The sequence below is a fragment of the Tupaia chinensis genome, unplaced genomic scaffold (genome assembly GCF_000334495.1).
Source record: "Tupaia chinensis unplaced genomic scaffold, TupChi_1.0 Scaffold144426_1, whole genome shotgun sequence".
In the NCBI taxonomy this organism is placed as follows: Eukaryota; Metazoa; Chordata; class Mammalia; order Scandentia; family Tupaiidae; genus Tupaia; species Tupaia belangeri.
Window position 1 is genome coordinate 2,632,386 of NW_006204286.1, and position 20,636 is coordinate 2,653,021.

General features: G+C 37.1%; 1 protein-coding gene across 1 annotated transcript in view; it reads left to right on the forward strand.

Annotated features, from left to right (window-relative positions):
* The window catches only part of KLHL4 (kelch like family member 4), a 108,210-nt gene that overhangs the window by 503 nt on the left and 87,071 nt on the right, over window positions 1-20,636 (forward strand). The window contains exon 2 of the mRNA XM_006167016.3: window positions 7-319. Coding sequence (XP_006167078.1) covers window positions 7-319 — 313 coding nt within the window. The remainder of the gene's footprint in view (window positions 1-6; window positions 320-20,636) is intronic.

Sequence of the window (20,636 nt, forward strand, 5' to 3'; positions counted from 1 at the left end):
GCCTTGAGCAGGAAGGATATGAGCATAGAGGGACCCCGGTTCAGGGCAGGTTGAAGAACCACTCTCGGGACAGAAACGGACTGAAGAAAAGCAACAGTCCTGTCCACCACAATATACTGGCGCCAGTGCCAGGACCGGCCCCTGCCCGTCAAAGAGCCCTTCAGAATTGGCACCAACAAAACCTGATAGAACATCTCCAAGCAAATGAAGATATTCCTAAAGCAGTTCCACAGGAGAATTTATTCAAAGAGGCTTGTGAGAAACACTCACAAGATTTGGAGATGATGGCCGATGACAATATAGAAGAGTCTACAGCAAGGTAGGAGTTTTGGGTCGCATAAGTGAATGCCGTAGCCTCAGTTAACTTATCTTCTAAGACCTCACTCAGTGTTTAAATAGGAAGTGTTGCATATAATAATCTGAATTTATAGCCAATCAGGGTCTGCAAGAAACTCCCTCCTCTAAGTCTATAAAGGAAAAAAAGTAATAATGCATGTTCTGCTAATTAATGGAAACTTATTTTTAGGGACTGTGAGTTTACTTCTATTCCATTACTGTTCCATTAAGAATTCTGTTTCAGTTCTAAGAGCTGTTCATTATCATTACTAATTTTCTGTGAATTTCCTCTTTAGGTTAGATGTTCAGATAGTTGTGATTCTTTATGCCAGTGCCATGAATCACGTAATCACTCTCTGACTTAGTTAAGCCAACTTTGGCATAATAAAAGCTCTGGGTGTTCAGCACATCCTTATCTGTTTCCTACTATGTTCTTGCTATATTGACTCTTGAAACTATGCTATCTTTATGGGAGAATATGGAACAGTTCCCTTTGGCATTTGAGATGCATTTCAAGTTGGAGTACTTTCATAGCTAGCTTGCAATAATGAATCTATTCTGCATAAAGCAAGGAATAAAATGATGCTTACAAGAAAGAGATCTTAAAGTAGGAAATGGAACATGTCGGCTATTTCAGGGCAATAAAATGGAATAAGTGGTGATAATGTAGTGTAGTTTGGGTATAGCTCATAAAAACATCTTTATTTTTGTGTCCATCAGCATTATTTGAGTGAAAAAAAATTATGTCGTGTCCTATAATGTTGCCAACTATAACTTAATATAATGAATCTTTTACCTCTGTGGCTTTTATATTCCTGATGTGTTTTAGACACAATTGATGATCTTGGCAATGTAATTAAATGCAGAGTGCTATTGACAAAAAAGTATTTTTGATGTGTTCTAAGTCATAGAACAGTTGAACATTGGAACTAGGCTAATTTATTGGAAATCTGGATATTTGGCCTATTGTGTCTTTACATAAGTAGAGAAGAGAAAGCCTGGCAAATTTGCTTCTTGATAAAAGTTTTCCCAATATATCTGTGTGACAGTGTCTTGCTTCCATAAATTATAAAACATAGTACTAGAATAAAAAGCAGCATAATAACATTATGGCAAAAGACAAGTCAACTCTGTAAAATGACGCCTTTATTTGAATTCAGTTTTGTTTATGTGTAAGGATGCAAAAGACTCTGTGAAATTACTTTCAGTATAGTATTAGATTGCCTGAGATATAGAATTATTTAAAAAATAAAGTGCGTGTGTGATATTTTTATGCATTTTGTGATTACCCAAGGAAATGCTATGTAACTGTTGGGAATGCAAATTATACTTAGTACAACTAACAGGACTTTCAAAGTAATGTAGACTCCATAGTTATAGTTTCAGTAGATATTCAAATTCTCACTCCTCACCATGAACAGCAAATTTTAAACCTGATGAATTTGAAAGCTAATAAATACATCTAGCTTTGTTGTAAATAAGCTCAAATTATTACTGTGACATCCTAACAAAATTCTTTGAGGATCTATGAACGGATTTTCAATGTGGGAATTTCTATAACACATTATACGTATTTCTCTTTTGATTTTATTCCTGATATTTTTCATGTTTGAAGCAAATATTTTATTAATAATCCTATAGTTTCAGTGGAAAGTCAATATTTTCATAAAATAAATACAGGAAGTATCTTAAAATAAATATGGGAAAACACGTTTAATGATGTGCCAAGGAATAGGTGGAAGGAAAGAGGGTAAATTCAGGACACTAGTAATTGAAATATGATGGTTTATTGCCCTCTCATTACCCATTCTAAATCTCCATATCTTGGTCCAGGAGAGTCTGACAAGGAGTTTTCTGATGTGTTGCTTCTCTAATGCCTATCATCTTCAACAAGGTTATGGAGCAGAAGAAAGCTATCCTGACAAGTTGGCAGCAACTTGCGATCACCTCGGTGTAACTCTTGTGGCTCAGAATAAGAAAACAGTAGTCAGTTTGGAGAATTATCACACTTGTATAAGATGGGCTCTGACACCTGAGGCAAAGCAATAGTCTTTAAGACATCCTACTTTCTTCTAATAATATGGGGAATGGACAGAGAATGGACGAAATTACAAACATGCGTTATAGCAGAATAATTCATCATTAATCCTAAAAAGGATAACAAAGTTCATATATTAATTATATTAATATTTTGCTTGGAAAACTAAAAATCCAGATATATTCCTATGCGGTTGAATTATAAGTATTTAATGCATTTAGGAATAGCCCTGTATTGTATTCCCATGCTGAGACTATGCACATTCCAGTATACCTGTCATCAGAGACTTGGGCTCGATTATCATTTTCTTTTTGTCCTAGTTATCTATTAACTCTGCATGTTTGCCTCTCCATAACTGCCTTGCTCAAATGTCCCTTTTTTCCCCTCATGTCAATCATAGTGTTCCAATCAAAATAACTTTTTGTTTTAATCCCTCTGTTGTGATTTTCCTGGCTTAGCCTCTCAAGCACAGGCACAGACCACCACATCTGGCTTTTAGAGTGGGCTGCAAATTGAACTGAGGCCTCCTATGTGGCCTCAACCTGCAAAGCAGCAGCATCTTACCAATGCGTGCCTCTGTGGTTGGGTCAAATATTTTAACAATGTATTATGCTCATTCTTCATATATGATAGAATATTTATAGAATCATATATGCGTGTGTGTATGTGAATGTATGTGCAGTTGCTCATGAAGAGATGATTTCGTAGTTGAGTGCCAGTGTCATGATATTAACATTATGCTAAACTTCATTTAAAATAAACAAAAGCAGTTATCTCCTCATTGTCTTTCAAGACATCGAATCTAATGCAGATGACTTGTTTATCAGCCCTACACTTGCCCTAGTACAAAACTGGAAGTTCATAGAGCTGCTTAGCTATAAGGAATTGATGGGCATGGGGATCATGCCGTTACATTAACTGTGAGGGTTTTAGGTTTCTGCATAATCTATTAACCATATTGATATGTGATTTTGTATGTTTTTGTCAGTGTTGCACTGTTAGAGACTCCAAATTCTCTTTCTACTTGAGCCCTTTCCAATTTTCAAGTGAGGTTTGCTTAGAAAAAAGAGCTGTTCATGTTCTATAAATTGATATCCCTAAGAAAGGAGGACTAGATTAATAAAACTTAGAATTCAGCTATTTATTCCATAACTATTTTTTGAGAGAGGTTTTTGCTATAGGATGTGTGTACTTGCCAGAGAGACAGAGAGAGACAGAGATACAGAAAGCATCCTTTAGTGATGGTCATGCCACAATCCCTTCTCCTTCATTCTCCTCTTAAGATTTTGGGCATGTACACATACTTGCCCAGTGTGGGTTTTAACCATGTCCAGGACTCAAACTGTGATTGACTATGTGGGAATCCAACAATATGCCATCTGCTGGCCCCTTATTCCACAGATATTGAATACCAGTTTTCCGTAGTGCCAGGCACTATTCTAGGTGTTAGGCATAAAATAGGATCAAAATAGAAAACTACTTTCATGGAATATATGTTCTAATGCAGACATAGAGGTAATAAAAAAATAAGCTAAACATAAATTATTTATTTATTTATTTATTGGAGAGGTTTTTGCTATAGGGTGTGTGTGCTTGCCAGAAAGAGAGAGAGACAGAGAGATAGAAAGTGAGAAATCAACCCCCGGGGGGATGGCCACGCTGCAATCCCTTCTCCTCCATTCTCTTCTCGGGATCTTGGGCACACACACACATGTGCCCAGCGTGAGTTTTAAGCCACTGGGTCCAGGACTCGAACTGCGGTCGACTACATGGGAGTTCAGCAACATAGCCATTGCGCTAACTACTGGTCCCAACATATATTATTTAAATGCTTATAATTAATTAGATGGACTAGAGTGAAGGAGGGGGTACTCTTTCAGATGGAGAGATCTCATTCCGATAAGGTAACATTTAAGCAGAGATTTAACAAAAGTAAAGGAAGAGAAAGGATGTCTGGCTTAAGAATTTGAAGAAGTGAAATGTTACTGTGCCACAGGGGTGTCCTCAACTACCATACATTTTTTTCTATACAAATCAATGCCACATGTTCCCACACAGATCATTGATTAATGTCCAAAACATCTCTTAACTTATTGGTGAACCAAAAACTATACCCTACCCTCTTGTTCATTATATTGATTTTTAAGATCAAATGCAGGAGCCAGTAGGTGCCATGATGGTTAAGGAACTGGACTCCCACATGGCTGACCACGATTCAAGTTCTGGACCTGCTGTCCTATAAATCATGCTGGGTGCACATCTGTGCATACCCAAAATCCCTGGGGGAGAATGGAGGAGAATAGATTGCAGCATGGCCATCCCCCCTAGGGAGCAATTTCTCACTTTCCTTCTCACTGTCTCTCACTGGCCAATGCATGCGCCATATGGCAAAAACCTTATAAAAAAAAAACTTGGGGTCAATAGATGACATAATGGTTACATTGCTGGACTCCCACATGGCTAACTGTGGTTTGAGTTCCAAACGTGGTCACTTGAAAATCACATCAGGTATGTGTATGTGCATGCTCAAGATCCCAGGCTGAAAATGGAGAAGGGATTGCAGCGTGGCCATCCCCCTGGAGGGTGATTTCTTACTTTTCCTCTCACTGTCTCTCTCTCTATCTCTCTTCCTGTTGAGCCCACACACCCATGGCAAAAACAAAAACAAACAAACAAACAAACAAAAAGTCACGTGTATTGCCCATGGACACAGAGGTGACTTTCCAGTCATCCTGTAACCATGATTCCATTTTGTCCTCTGTGGATCTGGCTATTCAGTCCATATGCCTCATGTACAGAGGCCTATGCCCTTTGTGGTAAACAGACACATGATAGTGTATTTGCTTTCTTAACAGAACTATTCAGTTAGGGCCAAAAGTATTGTGGGTCTTCATCCCATCTGTGATATGGAAACTGCTTAGGAAATATTCATGCATAAGGGAAATCCTGAATCTAATACAATGCAACTTATTGTAAGATTCTTTCTCATAAAATAGAGGACAAGCTGTATAGATATTTTCAGGGGTGAGCTTTCTAGGAAGAAAGTAGTTTCAAGGGCCCTGAGGTAGGAGTGTGCTTAGTATGTTCAAACACAAGGAGGCCAGCGTATCCATCATACAGTGCTTATCAAAGAGAGTGGATAACTTTGGAAAGGTAACAATAATAAAACAATAGTAATACAACATTAAAAATAAGAAGTGAGACCAGCAGTTGGCATAATGGCTATGTCGCTGGACTCCCATGTAGTCGACCGTGGCTTGAGGCCAGGGCCCAGTGGCTTAAACTCATGCCAAGCGCATGTGTGTGTGTGCACCCACGATCCTGAGAGAAGAATGGAGGAAAAGGAATTGTTGCGTGGCCATCCCCACTGGGGGGTGATTTCTCGCTTTCTGTCTGTCTTTTCTGAAGTGCAGAGCTAGGTCTGATTTACTGAACTTTATGCTGTGTAATTCAGTAGAGAATACTATCTCAAAGGAAAGAATAAAGAACAAACTAAAGTAGTGTCATTGTTTATAGGAAATCTAACAATAAGTCTGTTTGCATATGGCTTAAAATATGCCATAAAAAATTACATAAGCTACTCAGTTGCTTTACTAAATTTAGAAAATTTCAACAAATAATTTAAATGTAATAAAATAATTCCTAACTCATAGAAATGGAACCTCTGTTGGTTGATTTCAAATCCTTACTTGTCACATCCTCACTCCTCAGAATGCAGTGCCATGGTCCTCATGTTTCATTCCTCTGTGTGTGTGTGTGTGTGTGTGTGTGTGTGTGTGTATAAATATATGGTATTATATATATTAGAAATATGTGTGTGTGTATATATATATATATATATATATAAAACTTAACATTCATTAATATATATATAATATTTGAAGATATCTACATCAACTCTAATCTAGGAATCTGGAGATACTTTAGGGCCATGTTCCTTTAATATTATGATTGAACACCTATAATTATTCTGATATTCATAAGGTGATTAGAGCTTCATATCTGCATTTGGAAATAAAAATAAGAAATCAAATATATTTTAATATTTAGTATGTATCTTTGAAAGAACATATCAGTTACATTGACCTGGTACAAATTGCCCAACTCAGTCACTTACTACTCTAATTTGAAGTTTATTTGTTTATTTATTTATTTATTTTAGTTTTCTCTGTAAAGCACATGTGCTCCCCAGAGAGAGACGGGGTGGGGGTGATGAGGAATCACCCCCTAGATGGAGAGATGGCCATGCTGCATTCCCTTCTCTTCCCATCTCCTCTGGAGATTTGGGGCATGCATGTACATGTACCCAGTGTGACTTCAAGTTACTGGGTCTGGGACTTTAACTGCCCAGCTGGCTATGTGGGATCCAGCACCTTACCCTCCATGCCACCTGCTGACCCTGAAGGTTATTTCTTAAACTTGCATGTCCTCCTTCTGTCTCTTGTAAGGCATCTTTGTCTTAATGGTAATCTTTTAAAATCTTTTTTCAATGACTTCATCAGTCTAAATGAGGTTGCAATGTTTTATATATGTGTTTGTGTGTGTGCATATATATACACATCAGCATGGCATTCTTGTATTTCAAGGAGAAGGAAAACTGAAATCAAAGAGTAGGACTGGAGAGCACTAGGCTCACAATATAGAAACTCAAGTCTTTTTTTTTTTTTTGGAGAGGTTTTAGCTATAGGGCGCGTGCGCTCACCAGAAAGACAGAGAGAGACAGAGAGACAGAAAGTGAGAAATCATCCCTTGGGGAGGATGGCCACGCCACAATCCTTTCTCCTCCATTCTCCTCTCAGGATCTTGGGCACGCACGCACACGTGCCCGGCGTGAGTTTTAAGCCACCGGGTCCGGGATGCAAACCACGGTCGACTACGTGGGAGTCCAGCGACATAGCCATTACGCTAACTGCTGGTTCCCAAAATATAATATTCTTCAAGGTGAATCTGGAACATCTTGTAATGGCAGAAAATAAGTGCTGAAATAATAATATTAGTGGTGGTGTGTAAAAGGGATGCAGAAGCCAACTGAAAGTATTCCCAGTGGTGCAAACTGGAACAATTTGAACAACAAAATAAAGTAGTGTTGGATTAGACCAAAGCATAAAATAAGCACCCATGAGTCCATATTGATATAAATAAATGATTGAATAAATAGTTGAGAAAGAAATGACAAATCTCTCATGTAGAATTCTAAATCATATTATGTGTGTACTCTGCACTCAAGGAGGTAGTACAGAATACCAGGCCTTTAATGTAGGCTACACACAGTGACTTCTTTTCAATGAGTGAGTATAGTGCAGAAGGTGGGCAAGGATGTGCATATTTCCATTCTAAGTGGAGAAACCTGACAAACATTACCTTATCCAGGTAAAGAAGATTAAAATCAAAGGTATTCAGTCACGTCAACAGTACGTACACTTGATATGATGTGATGAGAATGACATATGCCCTCTACCTCTGTCCTCTTCCTCCTCAAAACCCATCACCCCAATTTAATCATAAAAAAGAGTCAAATTGTAACAGGGAAACATTCTACAAAATATCCAGTTAGGGAACCAGCAGTTAGTGTAATGGCTATGTCGCTGGACTCCCACGTAGTTGACCATGGTTCGAGTCCCGGACCCGGTGGCTTAAACCTCACGCCAGGCGCGTGTGCGTGTGTGCCCAAGATCCCGAGAGGAGAATGGAGGAGAAGGGATTGCGGCGTGACCATCCCCCCAGGGGGTGATTTCTCACTTTCTGTCTCTCTGTCTCTCTCTGTCTGTCTGGTGAGCGCACGTGCCCTATAGCAAAAACCACTCAAAAAAAAAAAAATCTAGTTAGTAGTTCTTTTTTTTTGGAGAGGTTTTTTTTGCTATAGGGCATGTGCGCTCGCCAGACAGACAGAGAGAGACATAGAGACAGAAAGCAAGAAATCACCCCCCAGGGGGGATGGCCATGCCGCAATCCCTTCTCCATTCTCCTCTTGGGATCTTGGGCACACACACACACGCGCCTGGCGTGAGTTTTAAGCCACCGGGTCCGGGATGTGAACTGCAGTCGACTACATGGGAGTCCAGCAACATAGCCATTACGCTAACTGCTGGTTCCTTCCAGTGAGTAGTTCTGAAACTGTCAATATCATCAAAAGCAAAGAAATTCTAAGAATTTGTTATAACCAAGAGAGGCCTAAGGAGGTATGACAAATAAATGTAATATGGAACCTAAAAGGGAATTTTGGTAAATAATAATAATAATAATAAAAATAAAAAACACTGAGCAAATCTGAATAAATGTGAACTTTAGTTATTATTAGTTTATAAATATTGGTTACTTAGTTATAACATATTTACTATTCTAATATAAGTTGCTAATGATAGGGGAAATTGTGTGTGAGGTATTTGTGGACTCCACTATCACGAAAAATTATAGATTTTCTGTTCAACAAAAAATGAAAAAAAGGGAAAAAGCCATGATACCTAGCAAGGGCTGTCTTAGTAAATAGATTTTCTTAAAAAAATACTAGAATACCATTGTGAAAACAATATTTACTGCTGTCTGTTTGACCAATTGTGTCTGGTAACTAGTTAAAAGGATACCAGGTCAAAATCACTTGGCCATTATTGCCTCTAATACGTAAATCCTATACAGTGGCAGCAAGATAATATCCTAAAGCAAGGATCTTCCAAACATTTTGGCACCAGGGACTGGTTTCCTAGAAGACAATTGTTTTCATGGTTTTGGGGGGGGGGGGGTTTTAGGATAATTCAAGCACATTGTTTTCATGGTTTTGGGGGGGGGGTGGTTTTAGGATAATTCAAGCACATTACATTTATTGTACACTTTAGTTCTATTATCATTACATAGTAATACATAATGAAATAATTGTACAACTCACCATAATACAGTATTTGCAGCCACTCTCCAGTGCTAGCATTGTCACATCAGCTCCACGTCAAATTATCAGGCTTTAGATTTTTATAAGGAGCATGCAACCTAGATCCCTCATATGCGCACTTCACAATAGGGTTCATGCTCCTCTGAGAATCTAATGCTGATCTAACAGAAGGCAGAGCTCAGGAAGTAATGCTAGTGATGGGGAGTGCCTGTAAATACAAATGAAACTTTGCTCACTTGCATACTGCTCATCTCTTGCTATGTGATCCCATTCCTGATAGGCCATGGACCAGCTGGGAATCCCTGTCCTAAAGGCAATCTTAAGATGATACTTAGCTAAAGTTCTGAAAACACCTAGTAAATACATGTCAAGTCCTATCTAGATTGTACTAATTGTGGCTATAATTCAGTGCGCCAATTTTAAAGATATAGCAAGTAATAAGGTCACAGTTGATTATAACAGGAAATAATTTTTTAAAAAAAATATCACTTAGGGTACCATGGATACCAATGAAGTGACCTGTATTTACTGGTACTTTCATATCAAATCATGGCCTGCCCACCCCCACTTTTTTTTTCAGTTTCCTTACATTATTGTTTATCTTTCTATAGGAAAATAAATAGTGGTATGTTTAAGACAAGCTTTCTTGAATAAAAATCATCATCCCATGTCAAATGAAAAATATTGTCATTAAGTATATTTCATTTATTGTGATTCTATTACATTCAGATAATGATTAAATAAAGAGAATCGGAAATATGCATCCCTAATGATTGAAAATAAGATTTTATTAGTACACATAAAAAGAACTACTTAAAGGATGAGGTGGGGGCAAAATGGTAAAGCAACTGGATCAATATGGGAAAATTCCTGGGTTTGCATCCTGGGCACATTTGTGCCCATGGTCCAGACCACCTGAGACGGGAGGGTGATTGTAGTATGAAGACCATGTTGTTGGTGCCCCCTTTGTCTGATGAAATAAATAAATAAATAAACTTTTAAAAAGATACCTAATAAAAGGCGACTAGGAGTGAGAAAAACTAAATCAAAGAGTTTTCATTTATCCAATGGTCTGTGATGAATAGGCATTACTGAAATTTTAAACAAAAAACATTGCATAAGGGTTTACTCTAGAAACACAGTAAAAAATATATTTCATATATATAATTATCATTTACACAGAAAGGGAGGAATACATTTAAAAGTAACTTTTATTATTTATATATTTATTTATGAGAAGTGGACTCATAGTTTTTATAACTCCTGGTTGACTTTTTAAGTGTCTTGTTATTGGTCATAGCAACTTATGCTTTGCATGCTTACAAATGTAATGGTGTAAGAATGAACCTCTTCCTTTCCCTTTCTCTCTGTCTGTTACTATGGCTTCCTTGGTAGCCATACTAAGTACCTTGAAAACCTTTTCAGCAAATCTTTAATGTAAGTGATTCATTCTTAGTCATGCTTCTACTAGCTTACTAAATGGAAGCTATCTCTTAACTCTTCTGATTTCCTTTTCCCTGTCCTGTACAACTTGACTGTTGTTAGCATAATATGAAGATGTCCTTTTCTGATTAATATTGATTATAAAAACTGTAACAATACTAATAAACAACTACATAAGTTGTCACATAAAATTTTAAGCAACACAACTGTTTAATACAGGTCAAAGTTTTGTTAAAAGAAAAAAAATTAGACAAATCTGATTTAGCAGACTTTAATTGAGCACAAAATTATTCACATATCAGGCAGCCCCTGTAATGATTTGTGAGGAACTCTGAAGGGCTGCATGGCCCAGTAACTTTTATGGCCAGGAAAAAGGAAGTGATGTAAGAAAACAGAAGTGAGGGAAATAAGGTACTAAAGCAGCTGGTTTAGTTACAGTTTGGTGTTTGTGTGAACACAGTTTAAAGGGTGCCCTGTTTGCAATTGACTGAAGCATGGCTATTGTGACTGGCTATGACTCACTCATTTGTTAAGGAAGCAGATTCCCAAGTGGCATTGCGGTTTGTTTACAAAAATTCAAGTAGGTGAGTATGGAGGCCTCCTAAGGCCAACATAGTCTGTTGCCATATTCAATAAGCCAATGACTTAAGTAAGGGTAGAATTCTTTGTTTTGTTTTGTTTTTTCCCTCCATTCAAGAAGTAATCATTGAACCCTTATTTATATTCATTATGCTTTTCTAGGAGCTCTAGAGAATATTAAGAAAAATAATGCATGCCTTTACCACTAAGGTCTTCCAGTATGTTTGGACAGATAAAGTGTATTTATTTGCAAGGTTTTGTGACAATAAAAAAGAAGAATATTCTAAGTAATCTAAGTTGCTTAGTCATTGAGACTTACAGGCATTCAAAGGCAAGAAAGTCCTTCTGATCAGAGCAACCTGGGAATGTTGTTACATAAGTAGGAGAAATTATTCAAGACGAATCTTGAGGAATAGATACCATTTTAACACAGATATGGAAAGAATAAATTGTAAGCAGAAGGAAAAACACAGAGTGCTTTTCTATGCAAAGACAATGAAGCAGGGGCATTTAATGTGTACTTAAATGGCAGACTACAGATTAGTAGAAGTAAATGACACATATTGGAAAATAGTACAAAACTAGGCTGGAAAGATAGGTCAGGGTTAGATTACAGAGGGTCTTAAAAGACAGAATAGGGATGTTGTCTGGACTTTATCTTAAAAGTCACAGTTTGTTTGTCCCCAAGAAAGCTCTGAAATAGTTTGTGTTTGTGAATAGTTTCAGGGAGAGATTTCAGTCAGATTCTTAACATTTCAATTTCTCAAGAAGATGTAAGTTTTGTTGGTATTATTAGACAGTGAAGAATCAGTGAACGCTGTCAAAGTACAAAATGAAATTAAAACAATGCAAAATTTTTCACTGTACTTCCTGAGGAATAGAAGAAAATAATCTGTAACTTTTAATTGATGAGATTTTTTGCAAACAGGGTTTCCTAGGCAGTTGGAAACCTCTCACTTTTGTGTTTTTAAACTAATTATCATCTTGACTCATGTTACCTAATCCACCAAAAAAGATTTCAATTTTTGAAGCCACAGAAGGGGAAACTAAGTATCCAGCCTTTTTAAGGGGCTCCCTGCCCTGTTCAGTTACAATATCCATTAGCAAACCATTTGCCTGTATTGACATTCTACCAAATGGTATCACATTAACGACAGACCAAATACTATACTCACATTGAGTAGAATTTCATTGTACCTCAAGTAGAAGAGAGAAATATTTCTTCAATTGAAAAATTAATCATCAGACCAGGAGAACTTTGCTGTAATTCCTAAGATGGTGCCATTAATGCTGAGCTTTTATTACTAAATTCTATATATGTGAACAGTACAATATGGGCTACATACTCTTGAAAAAGAAATTGTTTGTTTACAGAAGAGTCATGATATTGTAGTGTTTATTATACATATAAGTAAAAAGGGCCAGATGTGGCAGATAATCTAAAAAATACAGACATGACCATACCTTCTTAATCTTTCTTTGACTGAAGACAAAGAATATGAAGTACACTTCAATATTGTATCAAGTATACTTTAGTAAAACAATAAAGGGACTCATTCCCTCTAGGGAAGTAATGCTCAACTTAAATGTCCAGGTCAGTACAATTTAAATGCCTTAATACTAAAGTAATTTGTATTCTAAGGTAAACAGGCAGCTAAGATACTACATTAAAAATTTTGGCATATATGAGTAAAGAATTATCATAATAACCAGTCCAGTGTGATAAAAATCTATCTCTGTAATACAAAGATGTATCAATAACTTAAATCTTGAAACCCATTCCATTTTCCTATTGTTAGTAATAAACCTTTTTTATTTTCACCTCCAAAATGTATTACTAAAATCTTTCTATGAGGGTGAGACACTCAAGAGATTCTTGCTAAGCCACAAGGAATGAATTAGCCCAAATCGAGGGATAGTGCAAGGGTGGTTAAGAACATGAAAATCGAGTCATTAAGTAAAGGAGCTTCAGTTTAGAGTTACAGTCAGTTTATCTGTTTAAGGCCACAAAACTGAAGGTCTAAATCTGGGATAAATGTCAAACAAAAAACAAGACTGGAAAGCCAGGGTTAGACACTCAACAGAAATGTAAGAAGAAAGAATCCCTGTAAAATCTCTAAGGTTATAACTGTTGGAACAGAGTAGAGGGAGGGAAGAAGATCATTTTCAGAGATACTAGTAAAACAAAGCTACTCTTGGGACAATTATCTTTCTATAAGTACCAAATAAGATCCTGGACTTTGCTGTGTCCAAGCATTGTTAATGAGTGAGGGAGCTGAGCTGCATTGAGTGAAATACTTGGAGACCCATCCTGATATGCAGAATGAAGCCTCAAACACAAATAAAGAAGGAAAAGATAAGTTTTTAATAGGAAAGTGAATGATTTTTAACAGAAAAAGAATATGCTCTGTGCCAGAAAGGTATGTGAATGGGCAGCTCTCTGAGTAGGATAGTTGTGCTGAGAATGGGGTTAAGTGTGACTTTTATTTTGATATGTTGTCATGACTATTTAGGAGGGGAAGTCTGTCACTATAGCTGGTTCCTTTGCTTGAGTTCGCAGACGTTTAACTGTGTTGTGTACTTTTCCTCAGGTAAAGAATCTGATCACCAAATTACACATACCCAATATGGACATTGGAGGTATGAGCACCACGTAGGGACGATTCTGCTCATATCAGTTTATTGCTGCAAGTGGGAAGTAAGATGATGACCAAGTATCTCAGTGAATCCCTGGGTATATAGGTAGACAGGCAGGAGGGACGAATAAAAGTATATAGCCTCTCTTGTCTTGGTGCCAGGAGGTCTAGCTGGGATCCCTGGTAATAGTGATTGATATAGCAAATGTCCCCTTTGTTGACATATTGAGACTCTGTGCTCATAATCTCTACTTATAACAGAATCATCAGTGGAGCTGATGACACAGGTGGGAGGGCACCACTGTGTGGTGGCTGAAGCCACATAAGAGGCCTGTTTGGTTCCTGGTCCAATTGAAAGGCTGGAAAACATGGTGTATACTTGTGGTCTAGCTAACTGGGTGGCAGGGGCAGGAAGGTTTCAACATGGTGAATCTCTGTCAGAAATACCCATCTTTTCTTCTCTCTCTCTCTTCTCTCCTCCTCCCCATGCATTTTTTAGCTTATAAAAAAATGTACTCAGTAACTATCACCATAAACTTATTTTTTTGGTTTTAGGTGTGTCAAAGGAATCTGAGGTCTTTCTTTCTTTCTTTCTTTCTTTCTTTCTTTCTTTCTTTCTTTCTTTCTTTCTTTCTTTCTTTTTTCTGTAGGGTGTGTGCACTTGCTGGAGAGAGAGAGGCAGACAGACAGAGATAGACATAGAAAAAGTGAGAAATCACCCCCTCCTAGGACGGATGGCCACACCACAATCCCTTCTCCTTCATTGTTCTCTTGGGATTTTGGCAGTACATGCACATGTACTCCACATGAGTTTCAAGCTCCTGGGTCCTGGACTCAAACCATGGTTGACCATGTGGAAGTCTAGCACCTTAACTACCATATCACCTGCTGACCCAACTCTGAAATTAAAAAGAAAAAAATTATTGTTATAAGATGCATATATTTACTAGAGACAAAGAGAGAAAGAGAAAGAAAAATTATTCCCCAAAGGGAGATGGCCATGCTGCAATCCATTCTCCATTCTCCTCTTCATAGTCTGGGCACTCATGCATGCACATGCACCGGGCACATTCTTCAACCCACTGGGCCCAGGACTTGAATAGCATAGTTGGCCATATGGGATCCAGTGTCTTAACTTCCACACCACCTCTGGCCTGGAATCTGAATTTTTAACAAACTTCTTAGGTGATAATGATTTGAGAACTGAACTTTAAAAATAAAACAACCAACCAACAAAAGCCAAAGCACAATAAACACCTGGTCAACTCCTGAAAGCCTGGTTAGCAGGATTCCTATAGGATCCTAACACTGGATGTATTGGTAAAGGTAAACACAAAAGATTGGATTGTTGGAAAAGTCATGACTCATTTTTGCATAGAAAAACACATCATGACTTTTCCAACAACCCAATAAATACTAAGGATTCGGTCTGCAGTTTACATTGACAAGTTCTCAAATGTTGACCAGTCTAAAGCTTTTAAAAAATGTCAATAGCATTAATTTAGCCTTGCATTCCTCCCATGTGTAATGGACATTCTTAGGTTATGTGAAAGGATAGTGAAGGAAAAAAAATACAGAGCCTATCCTTAAGGAGCTTATTATCAGATTGGAATGGAAAAATACAAGCCCATCCTCAATAAAAGCTTTCAGAGCAAATTACAAAGCAATAGCTTGGTTTAGGTCCTCCAATGTTCAGTAGGGAGGCTCATCAGGATAATTGAGATGGAAATAGTGTTAATGACTCAAGAGGGTTGACAAACAGAGAGAGGTTAATCCAAGAATAGAAACAAATTCTAAGTACATGGAAAATTTTTATTTAGTTTTCATTTTCCAAACTCAGAAACAAAATAACCAGTGACATTCTACCTTCACTAAGGCTGCTCTCAACTCGCAGGTGAGCAATTTTGAAGACTGGACAATGACTCCTAATATAATAATATATCCACAGAAATTTATAGAAAATACTGATTATATTCTGGCACATTGCCCACAGACCAGCTTTTCCCAACCAGTTCTCATTAATTAAGTGGCTGCTCTTTTCTTACTTTCTCTTAACTTTTGTTGTTACTTCACAGTTGTTGCTCGCTTACCTAGGTTTATGTTGCTTTCTGTATGAACTAGCACATTAAAAGTGCAACCATAAACTAGAAAAAAATAAAACGAAGAAATGATTTACTGCCATTTTTAAAGCAAGCTAGAAAATGAGATGAAGAAGTAAGCCTTTCTCAACAAATTTGAATCTGATTTTGAGACTGAATTATGTTAAATAATCACTGTTCAAAAGCACTTGGCTGATCTTAGTAACAGTGAAGGAAGTTGGATAGCAATTAGCATTCATCTTCCAACTGAACAAGATGGGTTTTATTTCTGTATCAAGTATTGTAGATACACTTGAACTTACTGCAGATTATCAGAACAAGTACATATGTTGTAATATTTTCTACAGTTAGTGCCTATCTGAAGATAAAGAAAAATTTTACTCAGATTTTTTTATCCTTTTTATTCTCACTGAATAGTACCCATGATAATTGCATATTTACAGTTATCTTAACATTTTAGATTTAAATAGGACTTTTATATATTTGTGGGTTTTTTTTTATTTTTTACATTTTTTCCCAATTTTTGCTATAGGCCGTGTGTTTCACTGGAGACAGAGTCGGGGGTGAAGGAGGCTGAGAAAGCATAGGTCACCTCTCCCCACCTAGAGAGACGGCTACACCACAATCCCTTCCCCCCAATTATCCTGTCAGTATTTTCGGCACGCGTGCATACGTGCCTGGTGCATTTCTCAAGCTGCCAGGTCTGGGATGAGAACCACACAGTAGGCCATGTAGGATCCAGCTGCCTCCAAAAACCATACCACTATCTGGCCCTAAATAAAACTTTTGAAGAATTATAGAGACATGGAAAGTGAAGCCTAAAACTTATTACTGTTCAGTCATCACGATGGCTGAAGTTAGAAAATTACTCAGGTAGGTCTGTTCACAGAATTTCTGGGAAACTAATACTTAAAACAACTGTACCATTTTACATTAGATGAATTCCATATCAAATATATAAATTAGAACATTTCCCAAATCTTACTATCATAGAAGTAATTAAAAGTTAAAATCTTTTTTAAAAAATTTGCTATAGGGCATGTGCACTTGCTGAACAGAGACAGAGAGAGAGAGAGGGAGAGAGAGACACAGAGAAAAATAACCCCTCAGGGGGGATGGCCACATTGAAATCTTTGTCCTCCATTCTTCTCTCAGGATTCTGGGCATGTACATGTGCTTGGCGTGTTTTTCAGGCTGCTGGTCTGGGACTCAAATTGCAGTCAGCCATGTGGGATCCAGCCCCCTTAGCCATCACATCATTGGCTGGCCCTGTGTCTTATTTATTTCACCACTTTCAGAAAATAGTTAAGATATTCAGCAATGGGGGAGTAGATATTACCCTCTGTAAATTATCTGTCACCATTTGGGGGCTTCTCTGTATTCTCAAGAGTTCAAGAGCAAAGCAAGTAGGCTGGGTATTCATCTGCTCTTTTTGGCTTCTGTTCATTAGTGGTATGGATAACCGAGAACTGAAAGAGTTATTTACGCTGTTATTTTTTGTAAATAGATCCTTTTTGCAACTATGTTCAGTAAATAAGGAAATAATTCAAATACTACTGACTAGTTCTCTGAAAACTAACCAACACTCACTTTAAAACAATTTAGATTTGAGGGGATGAGCAGTTAGCGTAATGGCTATGTCGCTGGACTCCCACGTAGTCGACCACGGTTCGTGTCCCGGACCTGGTGGCTTAAAACTCATGCCGGGCACGTGTGCATGCGTACCCAAGATCCCAAGAGGAGAATGGAGGAGAAGGGATTACAGTGTGGCCATCTCCCCTGGGGGGTGATTTCTCACTTTCTGTCTCTCTGTCTCTCTCTGTCTGTCTGGTGAGCGCACGCACCCTATAGCAAAAATAAAACTCACCAAATAAAACAAACAAACTAACAAACAAAACAACAATTTAGATTCTATTCTCTTATTCTTCCTTCACCAATATAAAGTTATTTATAAATATATTAATATAAGACTCAGCAATAACTTTTAAAGTTATCCTGCAATTTTCTGTTCTTCAATTTGACTTGTCAGAATTGACATAAGACTCTTAAAATCCCCTTTTTTATCTTCTAGATAATTTACTCTTCAGTTGACTACTATACACTGATAAGGGCCTGGCTATCACAAATTTTTACTTTTGTATTTAAAGTGGCTTACAAAAATAAATGAATAAAAATTGCTAGTTTCCACAGAATCTCAAAGAATCAATATTTCCTCTTGCCTAAAATAATTTCCTTTCATTATTCAAGCAGAGCATAGATTTTTACAGATGTAAGAGATTTCTAATCATTATTTGGTGACAATGTCAATTTAAAAAAGTGTTCAGAAAACCAATGTGGTAGATATACTGTGCAAAACTATTATGTAGTGTTTCATTGTCTTTCCATTTTGGATGACTTAAATATAGTGATAGTCCTCCTGAGGTTAGGGACAACCATATAGGTGGATGATTAAGTCATACTTTTTTTTTTTCACCTGAGGTAACATGTACTCACCAGAGAGAAAGAGAAAGAAAGTACCCCCCCCAATTTTTTTCCTCCATTTTTCCTTCTGTAAGTATTTGGTGTGCATGTACATGTGCCCCATGTGTTTTCAAGTCACCAGGGCTGGGATATGAACCGTGGTCCACCGTGGCTCCACATGCATCGAGCTTAATTTGCTGCGATGCATGGCTGGCCCTAAGTCATTCTTAAATTACTTGTTCATCATATCTTTTAAAAATTTACAAGTGTTTGTAAAACATCTATTTTTTTTTTTTACTTTTCATGTATATGAACAAATATTAATTTATGATCAATAAATAAATAGAAACAGAATTGCTCTTTTTTTATGAATGACAATTGTTTAATTTTGAAATTGTAGCTAAGAAACACTTGTAAACTAACGGACCACTAAGTACTTTTAGTGATGACACTATTTGTATCTCTGGTATTTTTAAGGTGCTCCTTATCTGTTCTGATGAATGCAAAACAATTAGTATATAATACTGAACATTAAAGTTCTGAATACACAAAATGGCTTATTAATAATTTTGACTGCACCATGCACTGTGACATCAGAGTATACTCTATTAAATTCAAGCTTATTCAATTTATTAGATTTGTAAACAACTTTATGCTTTGCTATCTTATTTACTCATTCTTTTTAAAATTTTATTATTGCTATTATTTTATTTTATTTTTTAAAATATTTTTATTAGTATTATTTATTTTATATACTCAGTAATTATACATCATTTAGTTTGTAAAGAGATTTTACCCAACATGATATATGCCACATAGCAGACGAGTTGATACTACTATTCCTGTCATCACCAACAGGCAACACACCATACCTATGTAACACTAATTTCTTACTTCTCCATATTTTCTCAAATTTCCCTTCCTGCACTTTTCCCCTCTCCCACTCTCCTTCCGCTTTGACTCCAGTGTCTGTAATAATTTTTAATACTTTCGTGTTCTCCAGTCTTTCAATCTCTACCGTGGAGTATAGACAGTTGGGATATGTTAGGTGGAGACATACAGTGTCTGTTCCATAGCCTGACTTGCTTCACTCAATAATAGATCTTCCACGTTCATCCACTTTCTATCAAATGCCAGCACCTTGTTTTTGTTATATGTGCCACACTTTTTTAATCCATTCATCTGTTTATGGACATTTGGGTTGGTTCCATGTCTTAGCAATTGTGAATAATGCCACAATAAATATAGATGTGCAAGTGTTTTTCCGACTGAACATTCTCCTGTCCTTTGGGTAGATACCCAGGAGTGGAATTGCTGGATCATATGGCAGTTCTATTTGAAGGTTTTTGAGGAACCTCCATATTGTTCTCCATAGTGGCTGGACCAAGTTACATTCACACTGACAATGTAGGAGAGTTCCCCTTTCACCATATCCCCTCCAGCATTATCATTTTTTAAAATATTTTAATCTTTGCTGTTCTGACTGGGGTTAGGTGATACTTATTGTGATTTTGATCTGCATCTCCCTTATGATGAAGGATGTTGAGCATTTTTTCATATGCTTTTTGTCTGTTCATATGTCTTCCTTAGAGAGTTGTTTATTCAGCTCATTTTCCCACGTTTTAATGGGGATAATCATTTTCTTTGGGGTAAGGTGCTTGCATTCCCTGTGTATTCTGGTTATCAGCCCCTTATCTGAGGCATAGTTAACAAACATTCTCTCCTATTCCAAGGGTCATCAATTCACACTAGTTATGGTGTCCTTTTCTGTGCAGAAAGTTCTTAATCTGATGTAATTCCATCTGTCTATTTTGGGGATTATTGCCAGTGCTTTGACGGTCTTGCTTAAGAAGTCTTCGCCTACCCCAATGCCTCCCTAAATTTTCCCAATGTTTTCCACCAGTAGTTTATAGTTTGTGGCCTTATGTTTAGATATTTGATCCATTTTTGAATTGATTTTTTTAATGGTGACAGATAGCGGTTTATATTCATCTTTCTGCCAGTGGATACCCAATTTTTCCAGCACCATTTGCTATAGAGGTTTTCCTTTTACCACAGGATTGACTGGTACCCTTTGTCAAAGATCAGTTGTCTGTATATTTGAGGGTTTATTTCTGGGGTCTCTACTCTATTTCATTGGTTTTCATGTCTGTTTTTTTTTTTTT